This window comes from Callospermophilus lateralis, chromosome 2, assembly GCF_048772815.1.
Source record: "Callospermophilus lateralis isolate mCalLat2 chromosome 2, mCalLat2.hap1, whole genome shotgun sequence".
NCBI classification, from domain to species: Eukaryota; Metazoa; Chordata; class Mammalia; order Rodentia; family Sciuridae; genus Callospermophilus; species Callospermophilus lateralis.
The window spans coordinates 17,640,604-17,656,821 of record NC_135306.1 but is presented as its reverse complement, the minus strand read 5'-3'; the positions used below and the strand labels follow the sequence as shown (position 1 = coordinate 17,656,821).

General features: G+C 43.6%; 1 protein-coding gene across 1 annotated transcript in view; it reads left to right on the top strand.

Annotated features, from left to right (window-relative positions):
• Positions 1-14,693, top strand: part of Pappa (pappalysin 1) — a 226,608-nt gene extending 211,915 nt beyond the window's left edge. The window contains exons 21-22 of the mRNA XM_076843159.2: positions 1,659-1,757; positions 14,586-14,693. Of these exons, the coding sequence (XP_076699274.2) occupies positions 1,659-1,757; positions 14,586-14,693 (207 nt within the window). The remainder of the gene's footprint in view (positions 1-1,658; positions 1,758-14,585) is intronic.
• The last annotated feature ends 1,525 nt before the right edge of the window (positions 14,694-16,218 follow it).

Sequence of the window (16,218 nt, the reverse complement as noted above, 5' to 3'; positions counted from 1 at the left end):
AGTTCTTTTCATTCTAAAAAGGAGACCATTGGTCCTTCATCAGCCTGTCCATATACTGTATGAAGAAGAATGCAAGGAGCAGAGCCCACAAGCAGACCTCCTGAGGCACAGAGGAAAGGATTCAGCCCTTGTCATTTGTTCCTCTCTGTTCTAACATGAATGCAATCGTGTGCTCAACATGGTAGTCACAGCAGAGTCACAGCTGGGCTCAGCCACAGGCACGCACACTACACACCTGAGCTCAGCCCTTACTTATTCTTAACTCCATCTTTCCAAGATATTTTTTAGAATCTAATAGCATGTAATGAAAGGGATTCTAGCATCTTGAGTTAGGGTCCACACTTTGTGAATGAGAATTTGGAGCAGAGATGCAAAATCCAGGGATGCTACAGGGGATGGACTCCTTATGAGCTTGATGCTCCCCTGAGTGTCAAGATGGGAAGGAGAGACCACTAGACCATAGGTGATATGCTGCAATGTGATGGGCTGAGCTAAGTGATGGTATCTTCTTTCCCATCAGTGAGACACAAAGCATCAAAGAACCATCCCTAGCCACAAAGCTTTGTAGGTGACAGGGGTACAAAGATGAATTGAATATTGCTCATGTTCTTAGGAGCTCAGAGACTTGCATCTGCTATAAAATCATAAACAGCCACAAAATATGGTGTGCTAAGTGTTGGGATAGGGAACATAGAGGTGGTAGGGGAATCAAAGGGACACTTGGAACTTAATCCAGATCAGTAATGATTTGACCCCATCATCTTTTCTTCATCTTTGGAGCATCACAGGATTGAAAGAACACAGAGGAAAAAAAAGAAAAGAAGTAAATCAGTACCATCTCGAATATTCTAGAATGGTGATTGAATGAAAGGAAGAAGAAGATACGGAGCTAGATTAGATTAAATAACTACTCTTTTTCTGCCAGTGTGATTTTGACCAAGTCTCTTTCTTACTGTGAGTCTCAGGGTCTCCATCTGTAAAGTGGGAATGGTAATGTCTACCTCACATACTGTTGAAAGAAAGAGAAAAAAAAAAAAACATTTAAAACATGTGGCGTCATGGCTCATTACGGTAGTCACCTAACAGAGTCTCTTTATACTTCTCTGTTAGGGAATCCACCCTTAGGCACAGATCATTGTGCCTAATTCCTATGAGTTCTTAACATTATACATTTATGATTCCTGAGCTGTTTATATTCAGGTTCCTAATTTATTTGCATATATTTTATTATGAATTAAATATTTAATTACTCACTACCAGGAAAAGTGGGGAAAGTGAGCTCAAACTTTCTTAATTTCTTCAAGTAAAATGAGCCCTCTGTGTCAGAGAGGAGGTGGTAATCTTTCCTATGGTTGGTATACTCCACCACACAAGAGTATGTTTCTCTGCAAGACAACACTCCTTTGGAGAAAAACATGGCAGACAACAGTGTTTATAACCAACTCCTACTCATCTTTATTACTACTCCTGTGTAGTAAAAAATGTTTAACTATCCAAGGGGGTGTTGGGATTTGAAGACAGATAAGCTTACTGGATGTTTGTAAGATTAGAGACTGAAATGACCATAGAGGCCTCCATGAGACTCTGAGGACAGCCTCCACTCACTCCGGGCTGATCACGAAGCCTTGTTTCCTTCCTGTTTGTCTCCTCCTCTGTAGCCCTTCATGGGAGACAATTACTGTGATGCCATCAACAACCGAGCCTTCTGCAACTATGATGGTGGGGATTGCTGCACCTCCACGGTGAAGACCAAAAAGGTAGGCCAGTGTGGGGTGCTGGGCAGCCTCCTTCTGCACGCCTCTGCAGCTTGCTGGCCAGGGTCACTCCTACATGCTGGGTGACCCATTGTCCTGGTTGTGTTAGCGCTCTGTCTTCAAGCTTTGTCTCGTTTTATGTTTTATTCCTTTAGTCAAAAGTTAGGCTAATAGCATGTGCTGGGCCCTGGATGACCTTGGCCGATGTGGTCCTGAGAGCTTAGAGTCAGCTATGGAAGCCAATAAATAAGTACTTTGATGAGGGCCCAGGTGAGGCATTAGACAGGCCCTGCAGACAAAGCTGTATCTATACCTAAACTTGAAGGGTAAAGAGAAGGGGTAGGGAGGTGGCAAGAAAGAGTGTTTGGGGATGGTAATTTCTGCCTCACATGCACTTTGGAATGCAAAGTCCTAGAGAGAGAATTTATGTATTAGGGAGTAATGGCTGAAGTCTGGGGGGAGAGAGAAAATGGAGCATCCCCAATAAGGACACATGACCTTGGAGCATTTTATCACCCATTTTGTTTTCCCACCTGTGGAATTGGGAGTGGAGGAGAGGGGGGATCCTGGTCATGATTTTCTTCCTTTGCCATTTGGATGCACACAGGAGCAATTCAGTAAAACTGGAGCATTTGAGTGAGATGCTTATCAAACACTCATGGAAGAGTGGCTACCTCTGTTTGCCTCCTGTCTATAGCTGGCATCAGAGTTTGAGGATCCAGCCAAGAGCTAAAGGGTGCTAAACTCACCCAACCCAAGTTGAGAAGCATGTGATGAATGAATTAATGGGAAACTCTTTCTGTATTTACACTAAATGAGATGTGGGGCTGGGGTTGTGGCACAGTGGTAGAGTGCTTGCCTAGCACATTCGAGGCACTGGGTTCGATCCTCAGCACCACAAAATATAAATGAATAAATAAAGTGAGCTGAAAAGTCCTTCCATCTCAACAATCATTTGCACTCGATCTTCCTGTAAAAGTCAGGCCAAGAATCATAGTCAGTCTTGGCTGAAGTTCTCTCTGTGTTTATCTGCCACAAACTTCTTATTTTATTAATGGGATGCTGAGGCCCATGAAGAGGAATGATTTGTGCAATGTGGCAGAGTTGAGTAATAAACCCAGAGCCAGTCTCCTGGCTTCCAGTCTACATCCCTTTATATGCAACATCCTTCAGAGTTGGTTCCTTCAGGAAATATGTTCTGACTGTAACATTCAGGGATGAATAAGGACACACTCAAATGGGGGGACTGTTGCTGCTTGACAGAAAGGATGCTAGGGTTCCCTAGGATCACTCATTCCTGTGTAGCAATGAATTTTAGGATGCTTACCCTTTTCTCCAAGGTTTTGATTGTTTTATAGAATACTGAAGGCATACATTGTTTTGTACAGGAAAATAAAATTTGCTTTCTATTGAAAATTTTATTGTCTTTCCTGATTATGAAACAGTATATATTCTATCCTTTGGAAAGTCCAGAAAGAAGAGAACAAAAGAATTTATTTACTGGGGCTGAGGTCATGGCTTACTTGTAGAGTGCTTGCCTAACATGTGAGGCACTGGGTTCGATTCTTAGCACTGCATATAAATAAATTAAATAATAAAGGTCCATTGACAAGTAAAAAATATTTTAAAAAAATGAATCCATTTATTGTCCTAAAATCCAAAGATAGCCTCTGTTTTCTTTTTGGCATATTTTGTATTTCTTTGGGGTGTATTTTCTGTGTATTTTGTTAAGTTTGAAGATATATGTGTGTATGTATATATCGCTGCATTTATAGATTGGGATCTTGTTTTATATGATTTTGTTGACTTAGCACAGCAAATCTTATATATAATTATATAATATTGGTGTGAACTTTCTGATTGTACTTTTTCGGTATTATTGTTTATTATATATGATGGTGATTACAGTAATTTATTTGCCTCCACTTTTATTTTTAATTTTTCAGTTTTTTACAATTATAAATAATGGCACACACAAACATCTTTGCACATAAATACTTGTTTCTTTACAATTGATCCTTAGGATTGAAATGACTCAGATAAAAGTTGTAAGCATTTTTACAGTTCTTGATACCTCTTTCCAAATGAATGTATACCATAGTTATCTCTATTTCATTCTATTGGAGTAGGCTGTTTTTGAAAATGAATGGAAAATGAAGTTTGTTTTATATAGAAGTTTCTATGGAATTAAAACTATCTTACACTGTCAGTATGAGAGAACAGCTCTCTCATTCCCTGACTACTGCCACTTATGTACTAAAATATAAAAATAAAATTAAAACTGAGGTTTATTTTAGGTGAGACATCCTTAAATACATTTACTCTTTATTACAGAGTGTACAGTAGGGAGACGAAGTCATGAGATTGAGGTGTAGACTCCAAATTTTTATAGTAACTTTGGTTTCAATATGTGTGTGGATATATGTGTGTGTGTGTGTGTGTGTGTGTGTATTTTTTTTTTTTTAAGAAGGCCTGTCTCCATTTGTGACTCTTGAACTGGGGTCAGTTGCAACAACTTCAGGCTCCAGAGTTCTGAGATCAGTACCACCTCTTCTCAAAGGAACCCTCATTATAAATGTGTTTGAAATTTTTGTTTTAAAAGTTTCTCATCTTCCACTTTAAATATTTTTCCTTTCCACTGGCCAAGACAGCAGAAGGAAGATGGCTAGCCTTCCTTCCTCAAGTGAGCTGAATGTCCACTGAGCATCTTTTGCCCAGCTCTGGGTCAGGCTGTGTGCACATGGTAGGATCCAGGCAGACAGGACTGCTCCTCTTGGGAGACTTACTGTCTACAAGGAAGCCTGATATCAAGCAAAAAGCTATATGACTTTGCTTCATTCCCTTTTGTGGGAGAGGCAATGAAGAAGAAGGGCGGGACCTTAGGGAGAAGAGTGTGAAGGACAGAGAAAGCTTCCCAAGGAAGTGACATGTACATTGGGACCTGAAGGAGTAGGAGATTTTCACGTGAAGGTGAACACAGTGGGGGGCAGCAGGGGAGAGCCTGTTAGAACTGCATGTGAAGTATGTCTTAGATTTAAGGCTCTCTTGTGGCAGAGTCAACTTTGTTCTAGTTATTCCAGTTGCCCAAGGTGAATAGGGCTCCTCAGGTTCAAGATCCTGGACATCTGAGTCCTCAAGAAGAAAGGAATCTCAAAATAACACTTCCCATAATTTAAATTTCCCAGTGCGATTTCTAAATGCACTCCAACTTCTCAATTTTTTTCTCCTTTTTTTCTTGGACCCAGCTACTCCCTGCAGGAGACTGGTTTTGAGGTGAAAATAGGCAGAGAAAATCAATAATAACAAATACTATGTGGATTGCCATATATGTCAGCCACTTCTGGACACTTGGCCTCCATTATCTTCTTTCATCCTTCCACCAACCCTGACAGATCAATATTATTATTTTCATGGTGGACAAATTTGGGCTCAGACTACTTATGGGACTTCCCCAAGTAGTGAATGGTGAATACCAAAATTTGAATCCAGTGTTTTCCAACTCACAAGTCCTGCTCTTTCTGCTACATAGGGCTGAGTCTCAGAAGTAGAAAGTACATGTGAATAGGACTTTGTCTCTAGGGCACCTGGGCATGGCCCTTCCAGTCCTGGCTTGAGACATTTCACTGTGAACCCAGACTGCCAGGGAATTCGGATGTGGGTTCCCTCCCCATGGCAAAGAGTAAAGCAGCTTTTCCCAGGAGCCAAGAAAAGGTGGAGGTAGAAGAGGCTCCTTCCTTGCCGGTCATCCATGTCACCCAGACAGCCCGCACAGAGCTTCCCCTGGGTGTCCACAGGGCAGGAGAAAGTTCTAATTTCTCTTTCCAGCTTTCACAGTAGGAAGACTCGTGGGGGATGAGAAGTACTTCCTTCTCATTCTTCTGCCTTTACCTGTTGGTCCTATTTAACTTCTGCTTGTCCCCTGGGCCCCAACCCTATACCACAGGAAACTCCCTTCCTCTGAGCATCCAGGCTTGCCCTCAGAAACTCACCCACAGGGCAGATAGGCTTCCCACACTCTCCTAAATGACTCGCATTCCATTAGTGGAGCAGTGTGTGCTGACTTGCTAGATATGTGTGCATACTGTCTCATTTAGACTCCGGAACAGTCTGGCATGTTAGAAAAATTGAGACTCACAGAGGTAGAATCATTTGTACAAAGTGACAGAGCTATGTGTGGGATTTCCTAACTCCAAACAAGTCATAATAGCTAGTATTTATTGAAAGCTCACTCCTTGCCGGCAGTGTTAACTGGATTTTCATTTCATTTCATCAGCACAGTAGCTCTGTTGTAGCTGTTGTCCTTTTATCCTTCTTTTATAGATGATGAAACTTTTCTTAGAAGAGCTAAAGCCACCCACCCAGTAAAAAATGGAGCTGAGATGCAAATCCAGAGTGTTTAAACCACATAGCCCCAGCCCCGACGTTGTCTGAACGTCTTGCTGCAATGAGCTTGCATCTTATTTGAGCATCTTGCTTTCCCCCCTGGTAGGTGAGCTTCTTGAATGACAGACCTCCTGGAACAGAGCGTTGGGTAGGGACTCCAGGCCAGGGTTAAGCTCTCAGCACCTTCTCCTAGACTTCCTTCTTGCCAGCTTTCTTCCTAAGTCTCTTCCTGGTCCCCAGGGCTGGAGCCTCCCTGTTACTTGGCCCAGCATGATGTCTGTCTGCTCCTGCCATTCTTCCTGCCCTGTTTGTCTGTGCAGACACCAGCTGTTCTCCACATCCGCCTTGTAGAGGGATCGGGGCCCTGCTGGCAGACAGGAGCAAGGCAGATCAAGAAACCCCGTCTGGCAGGGGTGTCCAATTTCCCACCCAGACACCTGCCTGCAGTGCAAGGCAGACAGGAAGGGGCAGGACTTAGATTCTTAGAATGCCGGTTTATTATTTTCTTGTTGGAGTCTCAAAAACAGAGCCGATTTTTGTAATGGTTGCTCCAATGACATTTCTTCATACCAACAACAAAAATCAGTTTGTGATGTTTGCTAAGTAAGCGAATATTGGTATTGTGAAGAAGGAAGGGGAAATGTTCTTAACAAAGTCAACTTACCTTTCTAAGGTGTGGTGGCCTGGAATGCTTGTTAAGTCATGTTGCTGGTGGCTGCTAAAGGACTGATTCCAGAAGATGTCTAGGGTGTTGGGGTGTAGTCCTAGTCCTGTGATTTTTTTAGCTCTGTGACTGTGAAAAGACCCAAGTCGCCTTGGGTTCTTATAACATTTGAATTAAATTCATGGTTAAGGATTCTTCATATGGTTTTTGGGTGAGGTGATCAGTGAGGAAGGAATTGAAGGCTACTTGGAACTGAGACTACAGAGAAGAAAAAATAATCCCAACAGCACATCTCAGCACAGAATGGTACACCCAATTGATCACACAAACTGTAAGACTGCTATGCTAACTTGCCAAATCTGGAAACTCTACCTAAGTGAGAACATGATTTATTAGGAAGGGACAATATATCCAATGTCTAGCATACTGGCCTAAGGAGCCTAGTGATTCTGTTAGGAAGATTATCTGTGGGAAGATAATCCAGATCATTAGATGGAGAGCAGCCTTCTTAGCTGTGTGGACCATGGCCCACACTGACAAAGGGCTAGAGTTGGAGATGCACAATAATCTCTATTTTTGATCCAACATCCAGAATAGTCCTTCTAAATCAAATCAGATCATATCACACCCCTGTGCAGAGCCATGCAGGGCCTCCCCACTCAGAAAAACACCAGTCCTTCCCACCCCATGAGCTCTCTGCCCTCATACTACGTTACTTGTGCCCTCCATTGCTCAACTCCAGTGTTCTGAATGCTGTTGCCCCTGGCACCATCAGGCATCCCTCTACCCTGCAGCCTCTGTCATTGGCTAGTCCCTTGGCTGAGAATACTCTTCTTCATTCATAACTCACTTCCTCACCTCCTCTAAGTCTTTGCTTAAGTGTAATGTTCTCAGTGAGCCGCACCCTGACCACGCACCCCACAGCACCCCCTAGCATCTCCACACCTATGTATCCTGGGTTCTACTTTTTCCTTCTTTCCCTTACACCATGTTGATGATGTAGTGATGATGGGGGTGGTGCTGGTGTCGATAATGTCAAGGTTGATAATAACTTTTTGAGACAAAGAGTTAGATTCCTTCATAGGACCAAGCTAAAATATTTATTTTTTATCTACGATAAGACAATTCCTATCCCTCTTATTGCTAGAATGAAATTTTCATGAGGACAAGAAAGTACATCCCTTATGCTCACTGATGTATTCCAAGTTTCGGAGTGTGTCACTATTTCCTGTCCCGTAGGTAGGTGATCAGTGCCCATAAATAAACCCATGTTGAGTGAGGTGAAGTGAGATAGTCCCTGATCTGTGCTCAATGCTGTGTAGGCTGTGGTCTGGTCCCAGCTATGCTGAGTTTATGTTGTGGCTGAGCGGCTGTACACTTAGAGTGTAGTAAGTACTAATGGAAACACAGCAGATAGGCAGGTTGACAAAGCAACACCAAAGTAAACATGACCTGTCCAAAAGTTCATGTCCAAGTGAAGAGAGTAGGGGAGGAGTAAAGAAGGGGTGCGAGGAAAAAGAGTGTTTCTGGCAAAGGGCATAGTCTGTGCCCAAGCCTAGGTATCAGCCCCAAGAATGACTAGAGTATGGGACACTGGGAAAGGGGTAAGAGATGAGCCTTGAAGAGCAATCAAGGGTTTTTATACTTTAACCAGGGAGTCTGTCCCTATTTCTCCAAAAGACAATAGGGACATTCACAGAGTATTTCACTAAGCACAGAATCAGTCTAGGGGATCCCAGAAGACTTCCTGGGAAAGAAAGTGGATTTGCTCAACTTGGAGTGTTAGTGGAAGGTAACAGGCAGATAGTTCAGCAAACTAGACAGACTCCTCCATGTACGACAATTACTGACTTTAGAAGTGCTATGGTTCCATCCCTTTTAGGGTATAGCTCTACATAACTTTTATGTGTATGAAGGAGACATCCATCGTTAGCTTTATCCTGTGAAAGAATCTACCCTGTTGTCTTGGAAAAGTTATCATTACCATCACCATTATCAACATAACCAATACCACCACCATCGTCACATCACCACCATTCCCAACACCCTCACCATCACCATGACTTCCACCACCACCATCACCACCATTACCACCACCATCATTGCATTTGTTGGATATATATTTTATGGGGCATACACTGTACTGAGTGCTTTCAGTGAATTTTATACTTTTTTGCAGAACAACTCTATATGATAGGACTGTTATTACCTCCATTTTACTGACAGAGAAACCAGAGCCTAGAAAGGGAAGTAACTTATATGGTAGCATATGCTAAGTCAACAAAAAGGCAAGGACTCAAACCTGTCTCCATCTCACCAAGGCCGCTTTTCTCATCTTTACCCACGTGTTGCTCCACTGTATCCTCCATTCATCCACATGAACAGTTTTCCCACAGGCAGATAAGCCACTGGACTGGCCCACTGCACCATGTCCTAAGCCAGGCACCATATCCAACCTCCCCCCAAGAAGCTCACAGACAGTCCTCACACTTCACATCATGCCTTTGTCTACTTGGCCTCATTAAGTCTTTCCATATATGTTGTAGAGGGCTTGAGATGCAGGCAGGTGAGGTGATGTTTACCCAAGGTGCCACAGCCAGCTGGTGGCAGAACCAAAGCTCTCCAACCATCAGCACAGGACGCCTCTTGTTTCCCAGAATGCACATGCCATTCTCTGCTTGGTACCTCTCTGTTGCATCTGAGTCAGAATCTAGCCTCTGCCTGTCTCCAAGTCGCAGACAAGACCTACAGTCAGCTTTGTGGTGCATTTGCCTGAGCTGCATTCCTGAACCACTCACACACATGCAGGGAGGTGTTAACCTGGACAACTCACCCCAAGGGAGAAACCCATATGCCTGAACACCATCTCTAGCCCAGAGGAAAACAGGATAGACTCTGACTTTTGAGTCACTGACCCAGGCTTGTTAACAGAGCCCAGAGTGGGTGGCCAAGCCATTTATGGGACAGCCTGGCCACACAGTGCTGGGAATCTCCAAATGTAAACCAGTCACAGTGGAGTTCAGGCTCTGTGTGGTAACTTATTGTGGGAGGCCATCCGGAGGACTAGTTGGGAAGCTGTTTGGGGAGTCAGAGAATCTGAGAATCAGGCTCTAAACTCTGACTTTAGCAGGATGTGATGCTTCTTCTTATGCCTCATTTCTTTCTCTGTGGAGAGAAGATCCTGGCTGCTGCTCTTCCTGCTTCTTGGGGGATGGTACAGAGGAGTGATTACACACATGGATGCAGATCCTGGGCCACCTGCCAGCCCGTCGACTCACCTTTTTGCATCTTGGTTTCCTCTAAGATGTCAAGTGAGGACAGTGAGGATAGTGGCCTTATTGGGGTTGCTGGGAAGGGTGAGAGAGATGATGCACATAGCCCAGTGCCAGGCACATCATAAGGGAGAAAGGATGTTGGCCATTTAGACAGAAACAGCAGCCAACTCTGCCAGGTGGTGAGGAAAATGTCCTCTTTTTACTCTCACGTGCTGAAAAGTTGGGTTATTGAAATGGGGTTTAGAATCCTGCACCATCAACTTACCGACTGGTGCTGAGACTCAAGGCAAGTTGGAAGAACATTCTGAAGCCCCCAAATTCCATGTGTTGCTAATTGTGAGATTGTGCCATCAATGAGCTGGCATGCAGAAATCATTTGGCCTGCGGAAAGCCCTGGCAGTTGCTAGTTTGTTTGCTCAGTTGTGTTTGCTGCTTGACCTGCACAAACAGGCTTCCTGCAGTCTCTTTCTGACCAACCTAGGAATACCAGGACGCCTCCACCCTTCTCCTTGAAACCTCAGACCCTTGATTAGTGACCAATCTTGTGACAAGGGAGACCAAGCCAGACTGTGAACAAGCAAGGGGAAGAAACAAGGCACTGTGCGTTTCCTCCACATGGGACACTCTGAGAGCTGGAGGTGACATGATTACAGGGACTTCTTAACAGAGCACGTGGAGATCTTGATGAGGACCTCTGTCTTACAGATGGGGAGACTGAGGTGTACAGGGTGCCAGGGACTATTGAAAGTCACACCGTCCCTACGTGGAGCCTACAATGAATTCCAAACTTTGTTCAGTAAATACAGCTCCACTTAAAGCACGTGGTATAGACCAGGAGACTCTGGATCTGCATTCTGAGGCCAAATCCTTTAGATTTTATCATATTCTATATTGGGTTTCCCTCTCTGAGTCATGTTTCTTTGGAAAAGGCTAAAACTTCCTGGGCTAATGGGCAAAAGGAAGAGAAAGGTGGCACCACTCCAGTACAGCCAGATGACCAGAGCAGCCTGAGGAACTCAATGGCAGTGAGGCCTTGTCCGCCAAGGATGTTGAAGAAGCTAATGGAACTGGGAAAGGCAGAAACAGGAGTAGACAAGACACAGTTTGCAGGAAAATTCCATAGTTTTAATACCTTTCTGGCCAGGGCTTGGCCTTCTACCTTTCTCAAACTGAGAAAGGTTTTTAGCCAGTTGGAAAGTTAGAGGCACCAAAGTAAATTCTCATTATACATCTAGGGAAACTGAAGCCCAGAGAAGAGAAATAACTTATACTGAGTTACACAGCAAGTGAGCACAAGAACTGAGCCTCCCTAACTAGTATTTTGTCTGAATGTTTGTGCATTCATTTGATCTTACCTCACTGGGTCCACTGAATGAAATTATATGGTAGATTGACTTCTACAGTAGCCCTGGCCCCTGTCCAGTCTGAGCTGGCACACAGTGAAGAAGTCACTTAGTACAAGAATAGTGTAAAGATAGGGTGCGAAGATTTAGTATGAAGGCTGTGGTGCCACCTTTGGCCAGACCAGGAGATGTTCGAGATAAGAGGAATAAGGAGCCGGTCATGGCAGAAGAGTGCAAATGGCTAAAGACTTCAAAGTAAGAAAACATTGGGAGTATTTGAGAAACCTATTAATAAATAATAAATCCCAGGGAGTATGGGAGGAAAAGAACCAGGTGAGGTGTGAAAATTGTGTAGAGATCAGATGATGTGAGGCCTTGAAAAAAGACTTTGAATTTTATTATAAGAGGCAGAATTTGTGGAACCTGTGCCTGTGTGAGATGCAGATGTGATGATGTCCCTAATGGGTATTGCAGCTCAATAGGGAAGAGTTTCAGGGAAGACATTAGAGGTAACTGGATCATTCTAATGGTAGAATGCAAGCAAGGGCAGGAGAAGGGGATGGAAAAGGGGATGGGTGAGATGAGGACAAAGACATTGTCCACATGGTGGAGGTGCAAGATGAAAGAGGGACAGTAGGCAGAGATGATAGTGAAATATGAGTTGCGAGAAATTTGATTCTGCACTAATGGATCTGGAGTTGAGCATCTTCCTATGTGTTGGGCCATGTGCTAGGGCTTCTGCATGTTTCTTCTTGTTTTATCCTCACAACTACATGACATATGGTACTTTTTAAAAAATCACCCTTTTATAAATGTAGAAACTCACAGTTATGGCAGTGAAGGAATTCTCCCAAAATTGCTCAGCAAGTGTGAGGCAAATGGATTTTAGTTTAGGCCTTTGGGCCGCTAGGGTGGTACTTTCCATATGCTAAGCTCAGTCATTGGAATCTGAGGTGACCCTGCCCTTGGTTTCCCCACTTGGACATGGAGAGTTTTCTCTGTCTCTTCAGCTCTAATATTTCTCTAATATTTCTTGTGCTCTTCTTGAAAGTTAAGAGGAAATAATTCTAGAAGTTGTGGAAGAACATTCTAGATTCTAGATGGGGTACTCTAGATTAATTCCACAAGTTATGGAAGTAGGAAGGTCAATATCCTGAATAGGGAATTATGAGAAAAGAGAATCAAGCACATATTACTTTAAATTAAAAAGAGAAGCAAAGAGATGGCTCAGACATAAGTACAAAGAAAGAAGAGAGGGAGAAAGAAATGAAAATCCATTTACTCTGTGGCTTAGGCTCTGAGAAAACAAGAACAAGTAAGACTTGGTCCCTGCCACCGTAGCCAAAAAGTCTGTGGGAGGATAGATCTGAGAGAGAGAGAGAGAGAGAGAGAGAGAGAGAGAGAGAGATTGTATGTAAATGTATATTTGTGTACATTACACATATGTATATTTGAGGGCTTGGCATATGTTAAGTGCTATATTAAGTGTATTTTGTGCGTTATTTTGCTTATCCCTCATCACGTTGTCGGGAGGTATGTGTGTATACCTTCATTATTCCTGTTTAATGAATGCATTTACTGAGCCTCAGAGAATTATCCCATGCCCAAGGTCACAACTTCAGTAGATGAGAATGCTGTGCTGTATGTAAATCTAAATCTTACTGATGTTCAGCCCGACGTTTCAAATTATTGCAAAAATTTTAGGACGGAGAGAGGTTGGGAGCCAAGAGGATGTGGAGGGAAGGAAGAAAGAGAGAGAATCAGGAAGGGCAAAGAGAAAGATTAAAAAAAAAAAAAAAAAGAGCTGGCTATAGAGAATGAGCCCATAAGTACACTGAGAACGAGGAGAGAAACAAAGATGCTCTCAGAGACTGTGAACACTTGGAGACCCTGCCCAGGCAGGAGGCGAATGAGGTCATTAAATCCATCTGCGCAGATGGGGACCCTCTGGGGAAAGTTATAAGCAAATGTTATGATGCAATGAGGTGAAATCGACTTGCGTTAGTTCAGGCTGAGACTCCAGCAGGGACTGCACTGCTCGCTTTGGAAAGATGGATCGTGTGCTGGATGGGAAGACACTGTCTCTGTTGGGCTCTTCCTTTCAGTTTCTAGGAAGGCAAGCCGGCCCAAGGTCACAGAGCACGTAAAGGATGGACTAGGAACCAGAACACAGGCTTTTCACTTTTTCTCATGCTAAAGCCTGCTTCAGAGGTCCTTAAAATAAAAGGAACATGTGAATTATTTACTGTTCAGGATTTCAGCCTAGGCCTAGAATACCAATATGAGCATTAGGATTAGTGATGCTTTCTTCATTTTCTCTTTCTTTCTTTCTTTCTTTTTTTTTTTTTTTTTAACCACGGATTACCACTTTACCACTAAGCCATATCTCCAGCCCATTTTTTAATTTTTTATTTTGAGACAGGGTCTCAATAAATTGCTTGGGGCCTCACCAAGTTGCTGAGGCTGGCTTGCAATTTGCAATCCTCCTGCCTCAGCCTTCTGAACTGCTGGAATTACAGGTGTGTGTCACTGAACCGGCTAATTATGTTTTCTTAAACTACAGTTCCACCCCCTTTATTTCCCTTGATCATCAAGAGTTCTACATATTAGGTATCCCACTGTACAACTATATTAAACAATGTTGGGATAATGCATTAGTGTATTACAATTTTTCCAACATAATTTTACTCAGCCCTTTTAGTTGACAGTGGATCTTACTATATCAACTCTGAATATAGGAACCTGATACTCAGAGAGAAGTAGCTTATCTTTCTTTAAGTAACAGATAGATCTCTTATCACTTTGGGCAAATGCCCATCCCTTTCTCAGCCTTAGTTTCTTTATCAATATAAGGGTGATTTTTTTTTTTTTTTGGTTGGAGTTTTTCTTAGAGAGTTATAAAAGCAAATTAGTATTTTGTTGTCTGCGAAGTGTTCAGCACATGGCCTGTTATAAGGAGTACCTCTGCAAAGGGGACCTGCTTTGATAATGACCATGGTGCTACTGATAAAAGTTTTTGCAGTGCTAGCAAGAAGCTGAACCATGTCCAGATTTTGAATCTTCTCCTCAAATTCTGTGGAGGTCCTCCTGCCCTGAGCTGCCTCTCTGATAATTACTGCATTAGACCTAACCACCTAACTCACTCCCTTTCTGTTTCCCTCTGCAGGTCACCCCTTTCCCTATGTCCTGTGACCTACAAGGTGACTGTGCTTGTCGGGACCCTGAGGCCCAAGAACACAGCCGGAAAGATCTTCGGGGATACAGTCACGGCTAAGGAAGGACAGGAGTTTTCAAAGAATTCCCAACGCCAAGACCTACATCCCTTTGGTATTGATTTCACAGTCCGCTGCTCAATGGAATGGCCTCTCCACACCAGGGATCCTTAGCACCCAACCGGTCTGCCTTTAATTTCACCCAGGAAGGACTCAGAGTGGGGCAAATGAACCAAGTCTTGCCATGTTGAATGAGAATGGAATCCAATCCCAAAATCTGAGATGGATGGCATATGCAGTGTGCAGTCCCAGAGCCTCCTAAAATTCTAACCATTTGTCACATGACCACAGCAAAAACATGTTCTGTATCTAGGAGTGTGCATATCTGTGGTTAGAACACATGCATGCATACACACCCATACAAACATCTGTGTGAGGACAGCTCTGGAGACTGAGCAGAAAGAGACTGGAACAAACTCAATCTTTCCTTTCCCAAGCTCCTAGCCAACACTGTCCTTGGGAGAAAGAGAGTTACAGAAACTGCTAAGACCAAGTACTGAGATGCCAAGATTGCTCACATCCCGGGGCTCAGAATATGTAAGGCATGCACAATTGTGCAGTCCTTGGGGATTAGAAGTGAAATGATCTGTGATCACCCACCTTCTAGGGAACTAGGGCCTAGGAAAAGGTAAAGATTCCAAGGTATGCAAAGCCCCCCACCCAATTATTCTGCTGCCATGGGGATTGTATCCCAACTCAAGGGTTCGAGGCCAAGCTGGAAATGGCTTAGGACTGCAAAGTCAAGGTATTACACCAGCCCCCTGCTTGAGGCTTGAGGTCATAAGATCCCTCCACATCCCACCAGTTTCCCAGATCTTGCCTTGGGACCACATTTGCTGCTACTTTTCCTGCTGCTCTATCTTATACATTAAGTACCCCAAGATGGTAGAACTAGGTTAGGAAAAACCCCACACAACCAAGCAGTCTGCCTTAAAAATGACCCGTATTTCCCCACAGTTCCTCACTTAGCCCTTCTACAAAAGAAAAAAAAAAAAACCCTCATGGGTCCACATGGTGAGAAGTTAAGAACCCTATGGGTGGGTCTCTTATCCTGGAAGGGAATTGAGGGACCTCAGAGGCTGGAGCCCTTCCCGAGAGTCCAGAACGTCTAAGCCAGTGTTAGATTTTATAATCAAGTGGAACAGTGTTAAGCTTCTGGGATGTTGGAGCCATCCAGAGACTAGGAATTGTCAGGACTGTTGGATTCTTATGTGTCTCCTAGTCTTCCTAACCCTCCAGGCTCGAGTCGGCATTGATTCTGAGACCCTCACTCTTGTTCTGAGTAGTCAGAATTCTGGAACAGAGAATCACCTTGGATGTGATCAGCGGGGCTGAGTTCTACAGGGAAAACAGAGGGAAGCCCAAAAGATCCCAGCCTTGGTGACCAATATGGTCATCAGGTTTTCCATATAATTTTCCAGCCATCAGGACTCCTTTCCACACCTGTGAATGGACAACCCCTCCCTCTCTTCCATGTTCAGCTTCCAAAAGTCAAGAGGAAATCAGCCAATGGAACATGGAAGTTTC